General features: G+C 43.2%; 1 protein-coding gene across 1 annotated transcript in view; it reads left to right on the top strand.

The window, feature by feature from the left end:
• Window positions 1–25123, top strand: part of SPG21 (SPG21 abhydrolase domain containing, maspardin) — a 28188-nt gene extending 3065 nt beyond the window's left edge. Inside the window, exons 2-9 of the mRNA XM_008016268.3 lie at window positions 3241–3327; window positions 7642–7803; window positions 12096–12176; window positions 13900–14045; window positions 17990–18098; window positions 18844–18951; window positions 22736–22876; window positions 24409–25123. Coding sequence (XP_008014459.1) covers window positions 3265–3327; window positions 7642–7803; window positions 12096–12176; window positions 13900–14045; window positions 17990–18098; window positions 18844–18951; window positions 22736–22876; window positions 24409–24525 — 927 coding nt within the window. The 5' untranslated portion in view covers window positions 3241–3264 and the 3' untranslated portion in view covers window positions 24526–25123. The remainder of the gene's footprint in view (window positions 1–3240; window positions 3328–7641; window positions 7804–12095; window positions 12177–13899; window positions 14046–17989; window positions 18099–18843; window positions 18952–22735; window positions 22877–24408) is intronic.
• The last annotated feature ends 588 nt before the right edge of the window (window positions 25124–25711 follow it).

Raw genomic sequence — 25711 nt, 5'->3', positions numbered from 1 at the left:
TATAGGAGTATTTCAAGTCTGTCCAGGTAGAAAATATTCCAGAATTAAGTATATGTGCTAGTTGCTTTCAATTAAAAGTTATAATCAGCTTAGAGAAAGCCTATACTTAAAATGGCTTAGATTTTTTTTTTTTTTTTTGAGACGGACTCTCACTCTGTCACCCAGGCTGGAGTGCAATCTTGGCTCACTGCAACCTCCGCCTTCTGGGTTCAAGCGATTCTCCTGCCTCAGCCTCACGAGTAGTTGGGATTACAGGCGGCCACTGCCATGCCTGGCTAATTTTTTTGTATTTTTAGTAGAGACTAAGTTTTGCCATGTTGGTCAGACTGGTCTTGAACTCCTGATCTCTGGTGATCCACCTGCCTCAGCCTCCCAAAATGCTGGGATTACAGGTGTGAGCCACCGTGCCTGGCAAAACTTTTTAACATATATTTTTTTGTTTTTTTGAGATGGAGCCTCGCTTTGTCACCCAGGCTGGAGTGCAGTGGAACGATCTTGGCTCACCGCAACCTCCGCCTCCTGGGTTCAAGTGATTCTCCTGCCTCAACCTCCCAAGTAGCTGGGACTACAGGCGCATGCCACCATGCCAGGCTAATTTTTGTATTTTTAGTAGAGACAGGGTTTCACTATCTTGGCCAGGCTGGTCTTGAACTCCTGACCTCGTGATCCGCCCACCTCAGCCTCCCAAAATGCTGGGATTACAGGCGTGAGCCACTGTGCCTGTCCTTAACATATTAATATTTAAGATAAAATGGATATACAAAGAATTATTTTCTTTATTTCAGTATGAATAACTATCTGTGCACACTAAGTTTCAGTGTAAGACTGGATGATGATTTTCTTAGTACTTTGAAGCAACTTATGATTTTAACAAACTTCTCTAAAATTACCATCTTAGCTTTGAGAGGAGAGACCATTATCACAATGTCAAGGTTGTAAATCAAGTTTAGTGTTGGAATGTCTACATCTGCTGTCTCCTTGGGGTTCAACTTAGTACGTCTCCAAGGTCACAGTTGAGTCTACTGAGGGCTCTGTGTTCCTGAGGGAGCAGATCTCGAGGGCCAGCAAGGAAGAGTTCCATTGAGTTTAGAATCCCTGTTCCTTGCCAGTCCAGAGAACTCCCTCTAAAACAACAGTTCAGAGTCAGCCCGGGAGTTAGGTCCTGGAGTCTCAACCTCATGTTAGCCGTGCTAGGATCAAGGCTTGCTCTTGAGGTAGAGGAAGTGGTACAAAGCAAATATTTGAATTCTTCCTGGTGGAATTTCCTCACTTGGCAATAAGAATCTGCAACAGGGAACTATAATTTCAGTTTCCTGTTATGACATAGCACAGATGCCTGAGCAAAGAGGGGCAGCCTTTTAGTTGAGGATGTTCAGCTAGACCAAAGCTCACAGATGCCAGGGTTAGGAGGATGGCCCAGTTCATTCTTCTTAGAATGTAGTTATTCATTTCATCAACAGATAATGCCTGCTATGTGCCAAGCACTGATCTGAGCTTTGGGGACACAGTAGTAACATAGTCATAGATGAGAAAACAAACTCCAAAAGGATCAAGACTTATCTAAGATCACAGAGCTATGAAAACTAGAAGTCACTAAGCTCACAACAAAAGACTACACATTTTTTCCTAAAGGCGAATGTTTCATTTTGTTGCTACTTACAGTGCCTTCAGGTTTACATTATGGATCTTTCAGAGGACCTTGTGTAACTTTTAATCATGTCCATGTGAGTGACAAATTTGTCTGTATTTTGTATTAAGAACTACATGTAGGCCGGGCACAGTGGCTTATGCCTGTAATCCCAGCACTTTGGGAGGCCAAAGATCATGAGGTGGATGGATCACGAGGTCAGGAGCTCAAGACCAGCCTGGCCAAGATGGTGAAACCCTGTCTCTACTAAAAGTACGAAAAATTAGCCGAGCGTGGTGGCAAGAGCCTTTAATCCCAGCCACTCGGGAGGCTGAGGCAGGAGAATCGCTTGAACTCGGAGGGCGGAGGTTGCAGTGAGCCAAGATCGCGCCACTGCATTCCAGCCTGGGCGACAGAGTAAGACTCTGTCTCAGAAAAAAAAAGGAACTACATGTGAATTTCTGGTTATGTGCAATTACAGTTAGATTTATGGTGTATTGTGAATTTATCAGGAAGCAGGCTTAATTTAAAGTTCTTTCTCTAGGCTGGGTATAGTGGCTCACACCTGTAATCCCAGCACTTTGGGAGGTGAGATGGGAGGATTGCTTGAGCCCAGGAATTCGAGACCAGTGTGGGCAACATAGGGAGGCCCCCATCTCTACAAAAAATACAAAATTGGCCTGTCATGGTGGTGTGCATCCATTGTCTCAGCTACTCAGGAGGCTGAGGTTGGGATAATCGCTTGAGCCTCAGAGGTCAAGGCTGCAGTGAGCTGTGATTGTGCCACTGAACTGCAGCCTGGACAACAGAGCAAGACTCTGTCTCAAAAATTTAAAAAGTCAAAAAACATCAACTCCTTTCTCTAGCATGGACTATCCCTATAATCAGACAGGAGCATCTTTATTAAAGGGATTCTTAAGGTAATGTCAAAAGATAGCTGATGGTATTGCAGTTGAGAACTAAGTTAGGAAGTATGGTGTCAGAAAAGGCTGTCTCACATCTGGTCCTAGCATTGCCATGTGATCTCGGGTAAGTCATTTACATTTTCTAGACCAGATTCCTTTTCTGGAAGAACTAAGAGCATTGGAATAATTTCTTTAAAAGCTCTTCTGGTAGCCCGGCACAGTGGCTCACGCCTGTAATCCCAGCACTTTAGGAGGCTGAGGTGGGTGGATCACCTGAGGTCAGGAGTTCGAGACCAGCCTGGCCAACATGGTGAACCCCCATCTCTACTAAAAATACAAAAATTAGTTGGGTGTGGTGGTGGGCACCTGTAGTCCCAGATACTCAGGAGGCTGAGGCAGGAGAATCACTTGAATCCCAGGAGGTGGAGGATGCAGTGAGCCAAGATCGCATCACTGCACTCCAGCCTGGGCAACAAGAGTGAGACTGTCTCAAAAAAAAAAAAAAAAAAAAAAAAAGCGCCCTTCTGATTCTGTGATTGTAGTATTTCACCAAATTGTTTTTCTGTAGTTTGAGTATATACTGAAAAATAGCCAGTTTCCTTGGTTTTCTTCTTTAAAATATTGTTGGTACAGCTAGATCAGACTCTACATTTAGTTCTGATGTAAACATGAATTCTTGACATGAAATATCACATGCTTTTATTTCAGGATTAACCTCCATTTCAGCTAATCATGGGAGAGATTAAAGTCTCTCCTGATTATAATTGGTTTAGAGGTACAGTTCCCCTTAAAAAGGTATGTATGGTTTTACTATACCTCTTATTTGCAAAATCTTGTATTGTTTTTGTGTGTGATTTAGATGTCATGTCTTAGTAGTGTTTGAGAGTAAAGGTTACTGCCAAGTATCATGACTCTGGGTTGCAGAGGATGAAGTTCACCCCTTCCCTGTCACGTACAGTCAACTTTTGAGACTCATTTTAGAGTGAAAGCAGGTATAACTGCAGTCATTTTTATTTATTTATTATTTATTTATTTTTGTTTATTTTTGAGATGGAGTCTCGCTCTGCCGCCCAGACTGGAGTGCAGTGTACTGCGTGATCTTAGCTCACTGCAACCTCTGCTTCCCAGGTTCAAGTGATTCTCCTGCCTCAGCCTCCCAAGTAGCTGGGATTACAGGCATGCGCTGCCACACTCAGCTAATTTTGTATTTTTAGGAGAGGCAGAGTTTCACCATGTTGGCCAGGCTGGTCTCGAACTCCTGACCACAACTCCTCCACCCGCCTTGGCCTCCCAAAGTGCTGAGATTACAGGCGTGAGCCACCGCACCCAGCCTGTACTCATTTTTTACAATTGCTTTTATATATACAAGCAAGCAGGTATGTATGTACTCTTCTATATAGTTTAGTGGAAAGTTTATAGCAACTATATAGTAAGTACAGTCAGATTATATTCCTGTTCCTGAGATTTAAGAATGGGGTCACGTTATAGAGCTTCTGTTTGCAGTGACCTACTCATTCTGCCACAGTCATCTTCTGGAAGCTTTATTTTCCTGGGATGTTTGAAAGTCCTAAATACTTATATTGCCATTGAGTATTGCCTCTGCTTCCCAAATTAATCCCAGAGTTTGGGGATCACACTAGACAAAGGCAATTCAAGTCACTGAGTAGAGTAAAACCGTTGCTGATTCCCTTGCAGAAGTGTTAGAATCCAGTGATCTTAAGATCTTTTGCAGCTGTTTGTGATGGCTCATGGCTGTAATCCTAGCACTTTAGAGACCTAGGAGGATCACTTGAGGGCAGGAGTTTGAGACCAGCCTGGGCAACATAGTGAAGCCCTGTCTCTATAAAAAGATGAAAAAATTAACCAGGTGTGGTGCTATGCACCTATAATCCCAGCACTTTGGAAGGCGGAGGCAGGAGGATTGTTTGAGCCTAGGAATTTGAGATCAGCCTGGGCAATGTGACGTGACCCTTTCTCTACAAAAACTAGAAAAAATTAACTGGGCGTGTTGGTGCACGCCTATAGTCCCAGATACTCAAGAGGCTGAGATGGGAGGATTGCTTAAGCCCAGGAAGTCAAGGCTGTAGTGAGCTGTGATCGTGCCACTGCACTCCAGCCTAGGTGACAGAGCCAGACCCTGTCTCGAAAAAAAAAAGCAAAAAAGTGAGTGGCAAAATATACAGGGCGAAAACATGAGCATGAGATACATTATCACCATCTGTGACCTGCGGAAGTCCAAAGGGGAACTGTGAGGCCTCTATGGACTTTGCCTTGCTCCATTTGTCTGCTCCTAGTGATGCCAGTGAGTGACCCTGGTTAGTGTGCTGCCATGCACACAGTGACACTGTGGAGTCCATAGCCCTGCTAGTGAGGAGCTCTCAGAAAACAGAGCCTGGAGGCCTTGAGTTTTTTAATATAAAAGTAGAACAAATACTGATTTGCATTGTCAAATGTTCAAGCAGTTAATGTACTTTTCTAAATACCACCAAAAGTCAGAGAAAACAAAAATTAAACTAGGATGCAGTGAATAATAATAATAACTAATACTTCTAGGACACTTAACATTTGCCAGACTCTGCTGAGCACTTGACTTGCCTCAGCTTGCCTTTTTTTTCTTTCCTTTTTCTTTTTTTTTCTTTTTTTTTTTTTTTTTTTGAGACGGAGTCTCGCTCTGTCGCCCTGGCTGGAGTGCAGTGGTGCTATCTCTGCCACTGCAAGCTCCACCTCCCGAGTTCACGCCATTCTCCCGCCTCAGCCTCCCGAGTAGCTGGGACTAGAGGCGCCCGCCACCGCACCCGGCTAATTTTTTTTTTGTATTTTTAGTAGAGATGGGGTTTCACCGTGTTAGCCAGGATGGTCTCGATCTCCTGACCTCATGATCTGCCCGTCTTGGCCTCCCAAAGTGCTTGGATTACAGGCTTGAGCCACCGCGCCCGGCCTCCTTTTTCTTTTTTTTTTTTTTTTTTGAAGAGAGAGGATCTCTCCCTCTGTTGCTCAGGCTGGAGTGTTGTATTTTTATTTATTTATTTATTTATTTATTTATTTTAAAGAGACAGGATCTGGGCTGGGCGCAGTGGCTCACGCCTGTAATCCCAGCACTTTGGGAGGCCAAGGCAGGTGGATCATGAGGTCAGGAGTTCAAGACCAGCCTAACCAGTATGGTGAAACCCCATCTCAACTAAAAGTACAAAAATTAGCTGGGCATGGGAGCACGTGCCTGTAATCTCAGCTACTTGGGAGGCTGAGGCAGGAGAATTGCTTGAACCTGGGAGGCAGAGGTTGCAGTGAGCCGAGATGGTGCCGCTGCACTCCAGCCTGGGCTACAGAGTGAGACTCCATCTCAAAAAAAAGAAAAAAGAAAGAAAGAGAGAGAGAGACAGGATCTTCCTCTGTTGCTTGGGCTGGAGTGTTGTGCGATCATATAGCTCAAAGGAGCCTTGAACTCCTGGGCTCAAGCGATTGTTGTGTCTCAGCCTCTCAAGTAGCTGGGACTATAGGTGTGTACCATCACACCTGGTTAATTTTTTCATTTTTTGTAGAGATGGGGATCTCACTATGTTGCCCAGGTTGGTCTCAAACTCCTGGCCTCAAGCAGTCCTGCCTTTTGCCTCCCAAAACACTGAGATTACAGGCGTGAGCCATCACGCCTGACCCTCAGCACATTGTTTTCTTTCTTCCTTTTTTTTTTTTTTTTTTTTTTTTTTTTTTTAAGACAGAGTCTTGCTCTGTTGTCCAGGCTGGAGCCCGATCTCAGCTCACTGCAACCTCCGCCTCCCAGTTTCAAGCGATTCTTTTGCCTCAGCTTCCCCAGTAGCTGGGATTAAAGGCATGTGCCACCATACCCAGCTAATGTTTATATTTTTAGTAGAGACAAGGTTTCACCATGTTGACCGGGCTGGTTGCAAACTCCTGACCTCAGGTAATCTGCCTGCCTTGACCTCCCAAAGTGCTAAGATTATAGGCATGAGCCACCATGCCCGGCCCCCTCAGTTCTTCCAGTGCTCATTATTTCCCCGTCATGTTGGGTCAAGAACCACTCCATCAGGAAAGTTTCTGATTACCTTCCTCCTTCCTACCCGCTTTTCACCAAAAAGCCAGTTTCTCTCTGTGCCACTCCCTAACCCCTACTGGTTTGACGTATTCTCCCAGGAGAGTGACACATAGACCTGCCTCGTTCCCCTTCTGTAGCAGAGTCTCCCGCACAACTCCCCAAAGGCTTGGTTTAGAGAGGCTCCTGAAGCATCTCCTGAGCTGGTGCTGTCTCTACCCACCTATCCAGATGGATAGAGACACGAGCTAGGAGCCTTGTCTCCCCAACAGCTCCCCTGTTCATACTCTGACCCTGCACATCCCAGCCAGTCGTCTGGGTCAGCACTGCAGAATGACTGCAGACTGCCCTCCTTGTACAGACACATTCTTAAACACACACGCAACCAGAAACGTGGGAAGAAATAAGATGCCTTGTATAGAGTTCACTGTTTAATGTTAAGCAAAATAGATTTCTTCCTATTGTTGTGGATGGACGGGAAAGGTAGAAACTGAGGGAAACAGCCAGGTGTGGTGGCTCACGCCGGTAATCTTAGCACTTTGGTAGGCTGATGCAGGCAGATCACCTGAGGTCAGAAGTTCGAGACCATCCTGGCCAACGTGGCGAAACCCTGTCTCTAATAGAAATACAAAAATTAGCTGGGTGTGGTGGCACATGCCTATAATCCCAACTACGTTGGAGGCTAAGGCACAAGAATCGCTTGAACCTGGGAGGTGGAGGTTGCGGTGAGCCGAGATCACGCCACTGCACTCTAACCTGGGGGACAGAGCGAGACTCTGTCTCAAAAAAAGAAAAAGGGTGGGGGGGGAAGAAACAGAGAAGCAGCAGCCCTCTGGAAGATTATAAAGTAGTTCTAAGTAGTTCTGTGGAATATGTTAGCCCTGAGGAAAGAAAAGGAGACTAGAGGAGTCTGTCATGCATGCTAATCTGGTGTGAGCTTCAGGTTACCTTGTAACAAACAAGGCAGTAGTGTTAAAATTGTCAGTGAAATGATAGTGTAAAATAACATAAAAAGTGAATTTATAAGATTTTCCACTTTTTTCTTTTAAATTTCCCTCCAGATTATCGTAGATGATGATGACAGTAAGATATGGTCGCTCTATGACGCAGGCCCCCGAAGTATCAGGTGTCCTCTCATATTCCTGCCCCCTGTCAGTGGAACTGCAGATGTCTTTTTCCGGCAGATTTTGGCTCTGACTGGATGGGGTTACCGGGTTATCGCTGTAAGTATTACTGATTCAGTATTAAAATGTAGACCGATGTTTTGTGGGTTTGTGTGTGTGTGTGTGTGTGTGCGCGCTTCTGTCTCTGATCAGCTATAGTAATAGGCACAGTTTGTTTGTTTGTTTGTTTGTTTGAGACGGAGTCTCACTCTGTTGCCTAGGGCTGGAGTGCAGTGGCGCGATCTCAGCTCACTGCAATCTCCGTCTCCCAGGTTCAAGCAATTCTCCTGCCTCAGCCTCCTGAGTAGCTGGGATTACAGGTGCCCATCACTATGCCCAGCTAATTTTTTGTATTTTTAGTAGAGACGGGGTTTTGCCATGTTGGCCAGGCTGGTCTCGAACTCCTGACCTCATGATTCACCTGCCTCAGCCTTACAAAGTGCTGAGATTCCAGCCATGAGCCACCGCGCCCGGCTGGGCAGTTTTTTTTAATTGAGGAAAGATATTGTTTCCTATTTTAATATGTGAGATGAAGCCTTTTGAAGGAGGCTGGTGTGAGTCCACAGTCACACAGAGATTCAGAGGGAACAAACCTCTATTGGCAGCCTCTCCATGCCCAGCGTTTACGTGCATTCTCTCCTGACGCTCAACTCGGAGTGGTTGGAAGTGTTGTCCTTGTTTACAGATGAAGAAACTGAGGTCTGGCTCACACAGCCAGTAAGTGGTGGAGGGAGGAACTGAGCTGCGTCTCCTGGCTCTGTTTCTGCTCCTCGTTTTACCACAGCACTGCTTCCAGGGTTGCTGAGCATGGAATATTAGACAACAAAGGGATTAACTAACACACAAGTGACTGAAAAGCTGGCTTTTCATGTAAATCTTTGATATTTGAGGTGAGATTCATTAATTAGCTCATACGTTAGCATTTGGTTAGGAAGATTTTTGTTCCTGATTATTACTTTATAGCTGAGTTTGGTCTAAATCCAGTTTCCCACTGATCATTCTTGAGTCTTCTCTGGGAGAAAAGTGTGTGGGAAAGGCACTCTTCCTGGTGACTGATCTGATTTTTCTTTTTTTTTTGCATGCTTCCACTGTAACGACACAGGTTGGTTAGGACGTTGGTCTCCTAATTTCCCAGGAAGGAGAGAGCCTTTTTAGCTGGCAGTTGCCTGCAGTATTCACTTGTAAGTGGTACTCCCGGTGGGAGTGCTGCTGTTAGTGTATGTGTTATTTACTGTTGAAGGGGATGAAAAAGCATGTCACATGTCTTCTCTTGGAAGGTAACTGAAAATTCTACTGAGGTTACCACCAACTGAGGCCACACAAAAGAAATCAGTTCCTCTTCCTCCTGAGAACCCATCTCTTACTTGAGAAAACAGTTATCATCACCACCACCTGCTGCTTTTCTCCTGGGTCTTTTCTTCTCTGGCTTAATTTCTCCAGCTTCTTTAACCATTCGTCACATGACATGTTTGAGCCTCTGCAACATAATCCTCCTTTGTTCAGACTTTCAGTCATTCCTCTTCACAAACAGCATTCTAGAACAGGGTAGGAACTGCCCTCATCCCAGCCCCTCTGCAGCCTGAGACATGACACTACCATTTTTGGTGGCCCCTGTTGATCAGCCAGGGAGGGGGAGCCAAGCAGCCTGCAGGTGCCCATCCCACTTGGGAGTGCTGTCCAACGGCATTTCTCGCTCCACAGTGGCAGATCATGAGAGCCTTGGCTTCTGGCTGGATGTTTCTTCTTTACCCTCAAGGTTCTCGATGTGGGCTTTCCCTGTTTCGTTAGGATAGTTAATCAAGAAAAGGTCAACAGCGTCTTGATCAGAATGTTCAGCTCCATGAGGTTGTGGAACTTATTTGATATTTGTTAGTATCTAGCAGTTACAATGCACAGACGTTTTTAAATTTTTTTTTTGTTGTAATTGTAGATTCACATGCAGTGTAAAAAATAGTTCAGAGAAATATTCTTTTTACACATTTCCCCAGTTTCCGCCAAACCTTTGCAAAACTGTAGTACAATATCACAACCAGGATATTGATATTACTACAATCTACCAATCTCATTCAGGTTTCTCCAGTTCTGCTTGAACACATCAGTTTGTATGTATTAAGTTGTGTATAATTTTGTCACCTATGTGGGCATGGATATTTATAAATTAAAGACTCCATGAAAATATCATCCCCTTTCTTTTAGGCTATCATCTGACTCAAATTCTCAAACTTTCTGCTAGGGAGAATCCGTTCCCCATTCTTTCTTGGAATGGTGGAAGTTTTACCCACAAATAGAATTTTAATAATAAAAGTCATACATCAAATCTAAAATGATCCCATAATTCATTTGGCAGTATCCATTCCAGTGATTCATCAATAACAAAATGAACCTAAGTGCTTAAACAATAAGCCTGTTAGACGAGGTTTTTTGGGGGTTTTTTTTGTTTTTGTTTTTGTTTTTTGGTGACGGAGACTCGCTCTGTCGCTCCAGCTAGAGTGCAGTAGTATGATCTCGGCTCATGCAACCTCCACCTCCCAGGCTCAAGCAATTCTCATGCCTCAACTTCCCCAGTAGCTGGGATTACAGCTGCCTGCCACCATGCCTGGATAATTTTTGTATTTTTTTAGTAGAGATGGGGTTTCACCATGTTGCCCAGGCTGGTCTCAAACTTTTGACCTCAAGTGATTCCCCCGCCTTGGCCTCCCAAAGCAGTGGGATTACAAGCGTGAGCCACTGCGCCCAGCCAGTGGGTTTTATATGTACATAAAAAAGGAATTCCTGACCAGGTGCGGTGGCTCACGCCTGTAATTCCAACACTTCGGGAGGCCGAGGTGGGTGGATCACGAGGTCAGGAGATCCAGACCATCCTGGCTAACACAGTGAAACCCCGTCTCTACTAAAAATACAAAAAAAAAAAGAAAATTAGTCGGGCGTGGTGGCACGCGCCTGTAGTCCCAGCTACTTGAGAGACTGAGGCAGGAGAATCGCTTGAACCCAGGAGGCGGAGGTTGCAGTGAACTGAGATCGTACCACTGCACTCCAGCATGGGTGACAGAGTGAGACTCCATCTCAAACAACAAAAAAAGGAATTCTTAGGGGACAAACCTGAGTCCCTTAGAAATGAGTTTGTGACTTGTACTTCTTTTTCCTCATCATTGCCAGCATTAATAGACAGGCTACATATAGTCAAGTACCATACTTCTTTTTCACAAACAGAAGTACAATAGCCTGGCATGGTACTTCTGTTGGCTCACACCCGTAATCCCAGTACTCTGGGAAGCTGAGGCAGTCAAATCGCTTGAGGCAGGCAAATCGCTTGAGCCCAGGAGTTCAAGACCAGCCTGGGCAACATGGCAAAACCCCATTTCTACAAAAAATATATATATAAAAATTAGCCAGGCATGGTGGTGCATGCCTGTGATTCCAGCTACTGGGGGGCTGAGGTGGGAGCATCGCTTGCGCCCAGGAGGTTGTGGCTGCAGTGAGCTTACAATTGTGCCAATGCACTCTAGCCTGGGTGAGAGAGAGAGAGAGAGAGACCCTATCTCAAAAACAAGCTGGGTGTAGTGGCTCGTGCCTGTAATTCCAACACTGTGGGAGGCCAAGGCAGGTGGATCACTTGAGGTCAGGAGTTTGAGACTAGCTTGGCCAACATGGCAAAACTGTGTCTGTACTAAAAATACAAAAATCAGCTGGGTATGGTGGTGGACATCTGTAATCTCAGCTACTCAGGAGGCTGAGGTAGGAGAATCACTCAAACCCGGGAGGCAGAGGTGGCATGAGTCGAGATTGCACCACTGCCCTCCAGCCTGGGCAACAGAGGAGACTGTCTCAAGAAACAAACACCCCAAAGTACAATAAATGAAATAGAGTAACTAAGTCATTTAAAAGAAGAGGAACAACTTTACTGAATACCCCCTTAAAGAAATGCTACCAAAAAGAGAGGGAGCTCTCCTTAGAACAAATTTTGTTTCCATCTCTCCTGAGCCATAATTCTGAATGAAATTAGATTTAAGAGAAAACCATATTTCTTTACTGGGATGGGTTCTGGTATGTTCATCCTTGAACCCCAGACTTTTTCAGCTGTTTAGAAAGGAAATTGATGGGAATTGAAATTGTTACTCACATAATATCATTAGAATGTGCTTACTTTTTATACTCTTTTAATTTGGTCTGTTAGATAAAATGTGAATTATGAAGTTTCGTAAAAAGTGAGAGCTTATTTTTACATATTTTGAATAAGGAGCAGCGCTTGAGCAAAAGAGAAATGCCACTGTTTGAGTCCTAAGTTTTTCAAATACATGAGTTGCATTTTTACTTTTATGATTTTTAAAATAAAATTATTGTTATTATTTCAGTTGCAGTATCCAGTTTATTGGGACCATCTTGAGTTCTGTGATGGATTCAGAAAACTTTTAGACCATTTACAATTGGATAAAGTGAGTACCCTGAAACTAATTACATACATACAATTTTTTTTTATTTTTTGAGATGAAGTCTCACTCTGTCACCCAGGCTGGAGTGCAGTGGCACGATATCAGCTCACTGCAACCTCCCCCTCCCAGGTTCAAGTGATTCTCCTGCCTCAACCTCCAAAGTAGCTGGGATTACAGGCATGTGCCACCATGCCTGACTAATTTTTGTGTTTTTAGTAAAGATGGGGTGTCGCCATGTTGGCCAGACTGCTCTCAAACTGCTGACCGCAAGTGATCCGCCCACCCCAGCCTCCCGAAGTGCTGGGATTACAGGCGTGAGCCACTGCGCCTGGCCCTCTTTTATTTTTTAATAATAGCTTTATTGCAACATAATTCATATACCATGTAATTTACCCTTTTAAGTATACAGCTCCATGTTTTTCAGTATACTCCCAGGTATGTGCAACCATCACTGCAATGTTTTATAATTTTTTTAATGCCAAAAACCTCATATTCATTAGCAGTCGGTCCTCATCTTCCCCCTTACTAGCCCTGCAACCTAATTTACTTTTTTATCTCTATGGATTTGCCTATTCTAGATATTTTACATAAGTGGAATCATATCATATATGTGGTCTTTTTGACTGGCTTTTTTTACTTAGCATTATGAGTTTAAGGTTCATTCATGTTGAAGCCAGAATCAATACTTCGTTTCTCTTTACAACTAAATCATATTTTTATGAATATGCCATATCTTGTTTAACCATTAATCAGCTGATGCACATTTGGGTTGTTTTTGCCTTTTGGATGTCATGAATAATGCTGCCATGAACATTCATGTACGAGTTTTTGTGTCGACATATGTTTTCAATTCTCTTAGGTATATGTTTAGGGGTGGAATTACTGAATCACAGTTTTCTTAGACATAAACCACTAAATGATTTTGGGTTTTTTCTTTTTTTTTTTTTTTTATTGAGACAGTCTTTCACTGTGTCACCCAGGCTAGAGTGCGGTGATGCAATCATGGCTCACTGCAGCCTCAACCTCTTGGGCTCAAGCAGTCCTCCCACCTCAGCCTCCCAAGTAGCTAGGACTATAGGCACATACCACAATGCCTGGCTAATTTTTGTATTTTTAGTATACAGGCCTTTGCTATATTTCCCTGGCTTGGTTTTGTTTTCTTTTTTTCTTTCTTTTTTTGTTTTTTTAGACAGAGTCTCACTCTGTCACCCAGGCTGGGGTGCAGTGGTGCGATCTCGGCTCACTGCAACCTCCGCCTTCCGGGTTCAAGTGATTCTCTACCTCAGCCTCCTGAGTAGCTGGGACTACAGGCACACACCACCTTGCCTGGCTAGCTTTTTGTATTTTTAGTAGAGGCGGGGTTTCACCATGCTGGCCAGGCTGGTCTTGAACTCCTGACCTTGTGATCCGCCTGCCTCAGCCTCCCATAGTGCTGGGATTACTGGCATGAGCCACTGCGCCTGGCCTGGTTTTGTTTTCTAATGCAATCTGTGAATGATATTTTTTTAAATTATATAACTTGGATGCAGAGTTGTATTATCTTGATGGACTGTGTAAATTGCATTTAAATACAATATTTTCTAAATTTCTAGCTGCTGTAAATATTTTAGTGTATTGGCTAATGATAACATATTCTGTGGTTAGTGATAATTGAAGCAACTTTTTAATACTCATGTTCAAGATTGATCAGTATTTTAGGATCTGCCTCATATTTGTTTATAATTAGGTTCATCTTTTTGGCGCTTCTTTGGGAGGCTTTTTGGCCCAGAAATTTGCTGAATACACTCACAAATCTCCTAGAGTCCATTCCCTAATCCTCTGCAATTCCTTCAGTGACACCTCTATCTTCAACCAAACTTGGACTGCAAACAGGTAAGAACAAAATTATTATTTCTGTTCAGTGAAATTTTGAAAATGTTGGCTTTTGAGTGTTTGGTATATTAGGAAGGGACGGCTTATATCTACTTCTATATTCTGCAACTTCCTTGGCTTTTTTTTTTTTTTTTGATACAGAATCTTGCTCTGTCACCTAGCCTGAAGTGCAGTGGTACAACCACAGCTCACTGCAGCCTTTATTTCCCAGGCTTAAGCGATCCTCCTACCTCAGCCTCACAAGTAGCCGGAACTACAGGCAGGCATGCGTGGCACCACACCTGGTTAATTTCTGTATTTTTTTGTAGAGATGGGATTTTGCCATGTTGCCCCATGCTGGTCTCTAACTCCAGGGCTCAAGCGATCTGCCCACCTTGGCCTCCCGAAGTTCTGGGATTACAGGCATGAGTCACTGTGCCCGGCTGTTTCTTGGCTTTTAAAATTAGAAACAATTACCTTTACAAAAGGAAAGAATTGAATGAACTCTAAATTCAGCTTTATTACCCTAAATTTTAAAATTTTGTTTAATATTCATTAATACACTTTTGCTGTTTCTATTCAGTAATACACTTTTGCTGTTTCTATTCAGTACTTCTATATAAATACCATGTTCTGTTTATCCCACTTATTATTTTGTGTAAACAGTTCCATGTATTGACTGACATAGTTTTATTAGGCATTTGACTTTTCCCAATTCTTCATCACATTCTACAGTAAATCTTTGTACAAATTACTGGGTTTTTTCCCTTACCGATTTTTTTCCTTGAGATATGTTCTCCAAATGGAAAGACTAGAGCATTTGGTCTGTCAACAGATGTTCTGCACATCATGACCCTTGTATTAGTCTGTTCTTCCAAAAGATAGAAATGGTGGAAATGAGGCCGGGTGCAGTGGCTCACACCTGTAATCCCAGCACTTTGGGAGGCTGAGGTGGCTGGATCACCTGAGATTGGGAGTTTGAGACCAGCCTGACCAACATGGAGAAACCCCATCTCTACTAAAAATACAAAATTAGCTGGGCATGGTGGTGCATACCTGTAATCCTAGCTACTCGGGAGGCTGAGGCAGGAGAATCACTTGAACCCGGGCGGCAGAGGTTGCGGCGAGCTGCGATCACGCCATTGCACTCCAGCCTAGGCAACAGGAGCAAAACTCCATCTCAAAAAAAAAAAAAGAAATGGTGGAAATGCTTCAGGAGCAGCCAGGGGGGTACTTGTTTCCTAGGAGCCATCCTTTCATTGATTTTATCATTTTAAGTAATTGATAGGTATCTATGATGCCATACAGCTGGCCACAGGACTTTTTTTTTAAAGGCTAGAGCCTCGCCTTGCTAGCAATGAAAGAAATATCTCTACAAATAATAATAATATTTGTATCTCTACAAATAATAATAATAATAAATTAGCCAGATACCATGGTACACAGCTGCAGTCCTAGCTAATCAGGAGGCTGAGGCAGGAGGATCGCTTGAGCCCAAGAGTTCGAGGCTGCAGTGAACCACAATCATGCCTCTGTACTCCAGGCTGGGTGACAGAGCAAGACCCTATTTCAAAAAAAAAAGCCCAATGACTAAACACATCTGTATGATCAGTGTTTTCAAATAATGTATAGGGAAGTATTGTTTTCACATCTACTTAAGATTGCACTCTGATATTTTTTAGTTTTTCTGATGTTACCTTAGTAGTTACTCAGTGTTCATGCAACAATTTCTTGTATACATTAGCTACTTTACAAATCCTTCCCGTCCAGATAATGCACTAAATAATGCTCATTATTTTTGGTGATTTTTATTGCTGTTCTAATTGTTAGACTGCCAAGACAGCCCCCATTCAGTTTGTGCTGTGGCACACGAGCTGCTTTTTGTCAAGTATCAGAGTGCTTACTGTGTGCCACACACTGAGGATACAGGAGTGAGCAAAGCCAACAGGGTCTACCCCTTACAGAGCGTACTTAGACCTCGTCACCTTCAAAAGATGAGAAAGTGATGGGGCTAGGAGAGAAGTTAGAAAGTTAACTGGAAGGTGACTCAGTGTTCCTTTTGAGGGAAGCTCAACTTCCAGCAAGGCTGTCCCAATGATAATAAGCATCAGAAGGTAGTTTGCACCTCATCTAAGTAATTTTCATCATAGGTTTAGAGAAATTAGTGTTTACCCTCCAAGATGGCTCTTAACAGTTGAAATTAATGGAATAAATATAAACTAAAGATCATATATAGAAATCCATAAAGATCTGACCAGTCACAGTGGCTCACACCTGTAATCCCAGCACTTTGGGAGGCAGAGGTAAGAGCATTGCTTGAGTCCAGGAGTTCTAGACCAGCCTGGGTAACATAGCAACACCCTGCCTCTACAGAAAAAAAATTTTTTTTGAGATGAGAGTCTCACTCTGTTGCCCAGGCTGGAGTGCAGTGGCACGATCTGACTGCAACCTCCACCCTCCAGGTTCAAGTGATTCTCCTGCCTCAGCCTCCCGAGTAGCTGGGATTACAGGCGCCTGTCTAAATTAGCCCCTGGCTAATTTTTGTAGTTTTAGTAAGAGGCAGGGTTTCACCATCTTGGCCAGGCTGGTTTTGAACTCCTGACCTCGTGATCCACCCACCTTGGCCTCCCAAAGTGCTGGATTACAGGCATGAGCCACTGCACCTGGCTCAGTAAATTTTTTTTTTTTTTTTTTTTGGAGAGGGAGTCTGGCTCTGTCACCCAGGCTGGAGTGCAGTGGCACGATCTCTGCCCACTGCAAGCTCCGTCTCCCAGGCTCAGGCCATTCCCCTGCCTCAGCCTTCCGAGTAGCTGGGACTACAGGCGTGCGCCACCATGCGCGGCTAATTTTTGGTATTTTTAGTGGAGAGAGGGTTTCACTGTGTTAGCCAGGATGGCCTCCCAAAGTGCTAGGATTACAGGCGTGAGCCACGCCTGGCCCTGGCTCAGTGAATTTTTTAAAAATTAGCCAGGCCTGGTAGTGCGAGCCTGTAGTCCCAGCTACTCGGGAGGCCAAAGTGGAAAGATCACTTAGCAGGAGTTTGAGGCTACAGTAAGCTATGATCACAATACTGCACTTTAGCCTGGGCAACAGAGTGAGACCCTGTCTCTAAAAATTTTTTTTTTAATTGTTTCAATGAAAAAATAAAAAGAGGCCAGGAGTGGCTCACGCCTGTGTTCCCAGCACTGTGGGAGGCTGAGGTGGGTGGATCACTTGAGGCCAGGAGTTTGCCACTAGCCTGGCCAACATTGCAAAAGCTCATCTTTACTAAAAATACAAAAGTTAGCCAGGTGTGATGGCATGCACCTGTAGTCCCAGCTACTCGAGAGGCTGGGGCATGAGAATTGCTTGAGCCCAGGAGGCAGAGGTTGCAGCCAGCTGAGATCACACCACTGCACTTCCAGCATGGGCAACTGAGACTCTGTCTCCAAAAATAATAACAATAATAAATTGAAAATATAAATCTATAAATATCAATTTGTCTTGAATTAGCCAAGTTGAATCTAATAGTAGCAAATTTGGGGAGTTGCAATAACTTTCAAATTGGGATTTTTGAAATCTATTTTGAAATATCAATCAGTAAAAAGATAATATCAACCAGAAGGAAAGAATATTTCTCTTAATGCTCAGTTTTCCAAAGGAAATAGTTTAATCCTTGGAAATAGGGCCAATTAGAAAAAAAAAAAAAAAACTTGGACTCATCAGGATGTCTATCTCAGTAAACGTATTTTGAAATATCACTTATAATTATCCTAAATCCTCAAATAAAAGTTTAATTACATGAACCCATAACTGTTTGGAAACTTGGGAAAGTGTGTATAAAAGCCAAATGCTGAGCTCTTTGGAGGAGGGGATTAGGACTTTTTATTTCTAGATCCTAAGCTAATACCAAGCTTTAATGTTCAATGAATATTTGCCATGTGTAGTCTCGGAAGTTTAAATTATAAAGTCTTTGTGTTTTACAGCTTTTGGCTGATGCCCGCATTTATGCTCAAAAAAATAGTTCTTGGAAATTTTTCATCTGGCCCGGTGGACCCTATGATGGCTGATGCCATTGATTTCATGGTAGACAGGGTAAGGATCATGACATTGGGGTGGGGACACATTGTATTGGGAATTTTTACATCTACTTGGTTCCAGAAGACAGATCTGTCTCACAAGTATGTGTTAGAGGTATTTGCTAAGCAGATTAATACATCTGAGCAGATATTATTGCTGGTAAGGGCTTGTCTACATTAGTGCTTCCCACCAGCTGTTTGTCAAAATCACTTAGGGAAGCTTTCAAAGGCCTCACAACAGACCATCCATCTGGCATCCCTGGGCATGGGATCTGTGAATCTATTTTTACTTCAGTCTTTTCCTTTACTCACCAGGTACATCTGATGAACCAGGTCTGTTGGCTTGCATTTAGGAACTCCTGGGCTAGATGATTTCTCAAGTCTCTTCTAGCTCTAAGATCCCTTAAAGGTTTATCTTAAAAAAACATACCAAAAAAAAAAACATGTATCTGTCACCTTTGAGCACTAGGAATTGGCTTGCTGCCCATAGGCACCTGGCTGGAGTAGGCAGTGTAGGCTGAGAGCTATAGAAGGCCAGGTTTCATTGGTTTATATCCAGGTTTCCAGAATAGAAAAATGCCACCACCTCCTGAGAAGCCCAGTTCATGGTCTCTCACCTATGTTGTGGTTCCTCACTGGTGACTTTTCTGGCCCCACCACAGATGATACCACCTTTATAAGCACAAATGTTGTCTGTGGATTTAATGTAAATGTGAAAAATAAAATTATTTCAAAAACTTTACCTGTATTTCTTCCTGCAGCTAGAAAGTTTGGGTCAGAGTGAACTGGCTTCAAGACTTACCTTGAATTGTCAAAATTCCTATGTGGAACCTCATAAAATTCGGGACATCCCTGTAACCATTATGGATGTAAGCTTCCTTTTAAGTAAAATAGCTGCTTTGCTTTTTAAAATGTGTCTGTCAAGATCTCCTAAAAAACTATTTGATAACTTTCAATGTGCCTCTTCAAATGCTGCCTTGGCTTTTGTTTTTACCCTCCAGCTTTCTCAATTCCAAAATAATCTGTTTATTGCTTATCTTGGATTTCTTTCTGGCAGGAATAACACCATTGAAATCAAAATAGACTGAACACAGAGGCTTATGCCTGTAATCCCAGCGCTTTGGGAGGCTGAGGCAGGAGGATTGCTTGAGTCCAAGAGTTCAGGACCAGCCTGGGCAACATAGCGAGACCCTGTCTTCTATTTATTAGAAAAGATAAAAATAAAAATGAATCAAAATAAATTTAAACAAGAGAGTCTACCCATTTGATGTATTTTTGCTGTTCTCATCAATAGATACTGCGCCTTAGCCATTACATATATGGGCAGCAAAGAGAAGGTGCTTCACAAGAGTGGAGAATCAAGAATTCCATAGTCTAATTACCACAAAAGCTTGCTTATTTTTTCATTGTGGTAAAATATATGTTAAAAATATGCCATTTTAACCATTTTTAAGTGCATAGTTGAGTGGCATTAAGTATATTCACAGTTCTGCAACCATCACCATTTTCACAACATTTTCATCATTCCAAGAAGAAATTCCATACCCATTAAACAATAACTCCCGTGCCCTTTTTTCCCCCGGCCTCTGATAAGCAACAGTCTATTTTCTGTCTGTAAAAATTTGCCTATTCTAGGAACCTCATATAAGTGGAATCCTACAACATTTATCCTTTTGTGCGGCTATTTCACTTAGCATAATGTTTCACAAGACTTATCTTGAAATGTTATACATGTGTCAGAATGTCATTTCTTTCTTTCTTTTTTTTTGAAACCGTCTCACTCTGTTCCTCAGGCTGGAGTGCAGTGGCACAATCTCAGCTCACTGCAACCTCTGCCTCCCAGGCCCAAACAATCCTCCCTCCTCAGCCTCCTGAGCAGCTTGGACCACAGGTGCACACCCACTACATCTGGCTAATTTTTTGTAGAGATGGGGTTTCACCATGTTGCCCATGCTGGACTCAAACTCTGAGACTCAAACTATCTGCCTGCCTGGGCCTCCCAAAGTGCTATTACAGGCGTGAGCCACCACGCCCAGCCTGCCATTTCTTTTTAAAGCTGGATAATATCCACCAATAAAACCAGTGTTGGTTTATACCACATTTTGTTTATCCATTCATCCGTCAGTGGATACTTGGGCTGTGTTCAGCTTTTGGCAATTGTGAATAATGCTTCTATGAACATTGGTATAAAAGTGTATGTTTGGGCAGGGCACAGTGGCTCACGCCTGTAATCCCAGCACTGTGGGAGGCTGACTCAGGATGATTGCTTGAGCCCAGGAATTCGAGACCAGTCTGGGCAATATAGGAGACCCTGTCTCTACTACTAATAAAAAAAATTAGCCAGACATGGTGCCACATCCCTGTGATCCCAGCTACTTGGGAGCTGAGGTGGGAGGATCACCTGAGCCTGGAGTGAGCCATGATCATGCCACTGTGCTCCAGCCTGGGCAACAGAGTGAAACCCTGTCAAAAAATGTATGTATATTTGAGTTCCTGCTTTTAATTCTTTTTTATTTATTTTAAAATTATTTTTAAAAAATAATTTTTTGTTTTTTATTTTTGTAGGTACATAGTAGAGGTATCCTACTTTTAATTCTTTTGGACATATTAGAATTGTACTTTTTGAAGAACCGCCATACTGTCTTCCACAGTGGCTGTACCATTTCATGTTCCTACCAACAATGCACAAAGGTGCCAGTTTCTCTATATCCTGGACATTTATTTCTGGTTTTTTGGTTGGTACTCATCCTAATGGATGTGAATTGGTATCTCACTATGGTTTCAACTTACTTAAAAAAAAATATATGATTATTTTGCCTTATAAATGGATTTGTTCCTAAATTCAAATAATATGGTTTTTTTTTTTTTTTTTTTGAGATGGAGTCTTGCTCTGTCGCCCGGGCTGGAGTGCAGTGGCCGGATCTCAGCTCACTGCAAGCTCCGCCTCCCGGGTTTACGCCATGCTCCTGCCTCAGCCTCCCGAGTAGCGGGGACTACAGGCGCCCGCCACCTCGCCCGGCTAGTTTTTTGTGTTTTTAGTAGAGACGGGGTTTCACCGTGTTAGCCAGGATGGTCTCGATCTCCTGACCTCGTGATCCGCCCGTCTCGGCCTCCCAAAGTGCTGGGATTACAGGCTTGAGCCACCGTGCCCGGCTAATATGGTTTTTGTGTTTTTGTTTTTGAGATGAAGTCTCGCTCAGTTGCCCAGGCTGGAGTGCAATGGCGTGATCTCAGCTCACTGCAAGCTCTGCCTCCCGGGTTCATGCCATTCTCCTGCTTCAGCCTCCCAAGTAGCTGGGACTACAGGCGCCCGCCACCACGTCTAGCTAATTTTTTGTATTTTTAGTAGAGTCGGAGTTTCACCATGTTAGCCAGGATAGTCTCAATCTCCTGACCTCATGATCGGCCCACCTCAGCCTCCCAAAGTGCTGGGATTACAGGCATGAGCCACTGCACCCAGCCAAATATGGTATTTTTAATAATGGGTTTTTGTCAGGAAATTATCCGTTATTAGCGTGTAAACAACTTCTTATCCTCTGCCATAATCGCTGCATTCTAACATTTACCGTAACATAGAACAAGCTTTTCAATGGTCCTCACAGGACATTTGCTCTGCTTGCTCTTCTTTCAAAGCTGTGCTCACCCCCTGGGTTCATGGTCACTGAAAATGGCCTATAAGTTTTAGTTGGAGATGCACTTAAACATACAGATTTAGTATGGTATATTTAGTGTACAATACTTTTTGCTTCTTTTACTTTTTGAAAAATTTTGTTGCGTGTAAAAACATAAATGTGTATGGGTATTGAAAGATGTCTAGAATCATGCGCTGCAAACTGGCTTCCCCAAGAAAGAGTAGCTTATACTCTTTACATTTTTTTGGAATTTTTTTCACTGAGCCTAAATGACTTAGGTTGTTGCTTTTAGTTAATAATAAAAGTAAAAAGTTCTTTGGGGACCTCATGATCTTTTTGAAATTTATTGGCATTTGCAATGATTGTTCTCTATTATTCTGTTAACCTACTTAGCTATATTTGAGGAAAAAGGAAATTCATGGTAGAATTTCTCCACACCCCAGCCGAGCCCGGTGACTCACATTTGTAATCCCAGCATTTTGGGAGGCTGAGGCGGGCAGATCACCTGCGGTCAGGAGTTCAAGACCAGCCTGGCCAACATGGTAAAACCCCGTCTCTACTAAAAATACAAAAATTAGCTAGGTATGGTGGCACATGCCTGTAATCCCAGCTACTCAGGAGGCTGAGGCAGGAAAATTGCTTGAACCCAGGAGGTGGAGGTTGCAGTGAGTCAAGATGGTACCACTGCACTCCAGCCTGGGCGACAGAGCAAGACTCCATCTCAAAAAAAAAAAAAAAAAAAAAAAAAAGCTTCCTCCTACCAAAAGAATGCAGGAGCTGCTCTGCAGCAAAATCTGTAGCTATTGTCCTAGGTTGGACTTAGAAGTCACAAGGGATCAGCAGTGGAGGTAGTTCAGGCTGCTAGGGGTTCAGAATTGTCTCTTCATATGAAAGGAATACTTAGGGTAGCATTTCCATAATGTGAAAAGAACATATTAAAACACCAGTCGATTACAGCGTTGTGTATGTGTGTGTGTGTTTTACCTTTCCTATGGTGCTGAAGCTTTATGTTTTTTTAAAGGTATTTGATCAGAGTGCACTTTCAACTGAAGCTAAAGAAGAAATGTACAAGCTGTATCCTAATGCCCGAAGAGCTCACCTGAAAACAGGAGGCAATTTCCCATACCTGTGCAGAAGTGCAGAGGTGAATCTTTATGTACAGGTAAGGCCTAGTTTGAAACCCAGAGCACTCTGAGCCCAACATACGTTTGCAACATGAAGCCTTTTTTTTTAATGGACTAGTAAGGGAATCAGGGAACTACAGAATTCCTTGTAGGAATGAGGCATTGACTTGATAAAAGTGGTTTACATTTATAATTTGTAGGATAATGTGAACAGGTGTATCAGAGATCCCTTTTCTAAGGACAGCAGGCCTGCGTTCACACACTGAGGTTACCATTGGTATGATGTGACCTTGCCCTCTGGACATAGTGAATTCCGTCAGAGCAAGACATCCGACCTAAATGGGGTCAATCTGAGTCCTGTGAAGTGACTTCTTGATCTAATTTTAATGCACTAAAAGAAAACCCTGCCAAGCGCAGTGGCTCATGCCTGTAATCTCAGCACTTTGGGAGGCTGAGGTGGGCAGATCACAAGGTCAGGAGTTCAAGACCAGACTGGCTAATATAGTGAAACCCTATCTCTACTAAAAATACAAAAAAATTAACTGGACATGGTGGCATGCACCTGTAGTCCCAGCTACTCAGGAGGCTGAGGCAGAAGAATCTCTTGAACCCTGGAGGCAGAGGTTATAGTGAGCCGAGATGACACCATTGCATTCCAGCCCGGGCGACAGAGCAAGACTCCATCTCAAAAAAAAAAAAAAAAAAAAGAAAGCACTAGCAAACACCATCCCTTCATACTCTAACTAAATGGATAATAGAATAGCAGTGAAGGGTGAGTGCCCTGGCAATTTGGCAAGAAGAATCAAGAGCCTTAAAAAACCAGTCATATTCCTTGATCCTGTCATCCCCTTATAGAAGACAGGGTCCTAAAGACAGGATCCTAAGCAGGAAAGCTTGATGCCCGGAGATATTCATCATAGCAGCACTAGTCACAGTAGCAGAAGATTGGAAGGACCTAACTCAGCAGAAGGGAAGGGTAAACGTCTCATGAGCATGCACCGTCTAAGGTGTCTCAGGAGACTCTGCAGGGACTCAGGGAGACTGCTCAGGGAGTGAGGAACAAAGATCCCAAATGTGGTTTCAAAAAATTCTTCGACTTTTCTCTATTTAGTATGTATTAGTCTGTAAATTTTAGAAGTATAAGACATTTGTCTACTATGGTGATGTTTTCCTACCAAACTTTTTATAGAGGGCAGTATACATTTTACTCTGTAATGCAGCTATTTAAAATAATGATTCTGGCAGGGTGCAGTGGCTCACACCTGTAATACCATCTCTTTGGGAGGCCGAGACAGATGGATCACCTGAGGTCAGGAGTTTGAAACCAGCCTGGCCAACATGGTGAAACCCTGTCTCTACTAAAAATACAAAAATTAGCTGGGCGTGGTGGCAGGCACCTGTAATCCCAACTACTCAGGAGGCTGAGGCAGGAGAATTGGGTGAACCCGGGAGGCAGAGGTTGGAGTGAGCAAGATAGTACCACTGCACTCCAGCCTGGGCGACAAGAGTGACTCTCCAGCTCAAAAAATAAATTAAAATAAAATAAAATCATGATTCTGCATTTCAACAGATACATTTGCTACAATTCCATGGAACCAAATACGCAGCCATTGACCCATCAATGGTCAGTGCTGAGGAGCTTGAGGTACAGAAAGGCAGCCTCGGCATCAACCAGGAGGAGCAGTAGTGTGTGTCTTGCTGTCAATGATGAGTTGACCCGGTGTGTTCTCGTATAGTCAGTGGCATCAGCGCCCGCCAGCCAGCCTTTTCCTTCAGGTTCGTCAGGCTCACCGGTTCTCACTGTGTCTGGGAAGTAGGACTGATGGTCATCTTCGTGACAGGCAGCAGCTCCACTAAGCCTGAGCAACTGTTCCCTCTTGGTTTTCTTAGCTTTTGAATTTGAAGAAGTACTTTCGAAGATTCCCATTTTAAGAACCATGCAAATTTTGCTACCAAAAGTCTTCACCACTGTGTTCTTAAGTGAATGTTAACTTCTGAGGTTTGGAACTTTGTGGTGTTTTTTCCTTCTTTTCTTTTCCATTCTTCTTTCTTTCTTTTTATGTTGTTTGCTGTAAATGCTGCACATCCAGATTGCATATTGGGACATTGGTTATTTTATGCTTTCTTGGATATAACCATGATCAGAGTGCCATGGCCACTACCCCACTGTTTGCTCTCCTGCAAATCAACTGCTTTTAATTTACACTTAAGCAAATTGTTTTGAGTGTTAGCTACTGCCTTTCTAGATATTACAGTCATTTGGAATAAAAATTCAGTTTCACTGAGTCGCTTTTGTGATTATTGTTGCTGCCCAACTGGGCTACACAGGCCTAGGACTTTCTGAGAAGTAGGTCATGGTTGTCAATTCTGTGTGACTTTGGGTAAGTTACTTAATCTCCCAGAAGTATAGTTTGCACATCATAAAATAACCCTAAGCTATTGTTTATTGATCTACTGTGTGCCAGGTACCTTTCTTATCTTCATTCTTTCCCCTGAGTGGAAATGTTTAAACCCACATAAAGTAGAGAAAATGGCATAATAAATGATGTCCCCATCACCCAGCTTCAAAAATTATCAACTCTCAGTATTGCTTATGTCTTTTTTTTTTTTTTTGAGACAGAGTTTTGCTCTTGTTGCCTAGGCAACAAGAGTGCAATGGCGTGATCTCAACTCACCACAACCTCCACCTCCTGAGTTCAAGCGATTCTCCTGCCTCAGCCTCCCGAGTAGCTGGGATTACAGGCATGCACCACTACCCTGGCTAATTTTGTATTTTTAGTAGAGTCAGGGTTTCTCCATGTTGGTCAGGCTGGTCTCGAACTCCCGACCTCAGGTGATCCGCCCGCCTCAGCCTCAGCCTCCCAAAGTGCTGG

Source organism: Chlorocebus sabaeus, chromosome 26 (assembly GCF_047675955.1).
Source record: "Chlorocebus sabaeus isolate Y175 chromosome 26, mChlSab1.0.hap1, whole genome shotgun sequence".
Classification (NCBI taxonomy): domain Eukaryota; kingdom Metazoa; phylum Chordata; class Mammalia; order Primates; family Cercopithecidae; genus Chlorocebus; species Chlorocebus sabaeus.
Note: the sequence above shows the minus strand (reverse complement) of the source record. Positions and strands in the feature narration are given on the sequence as shown.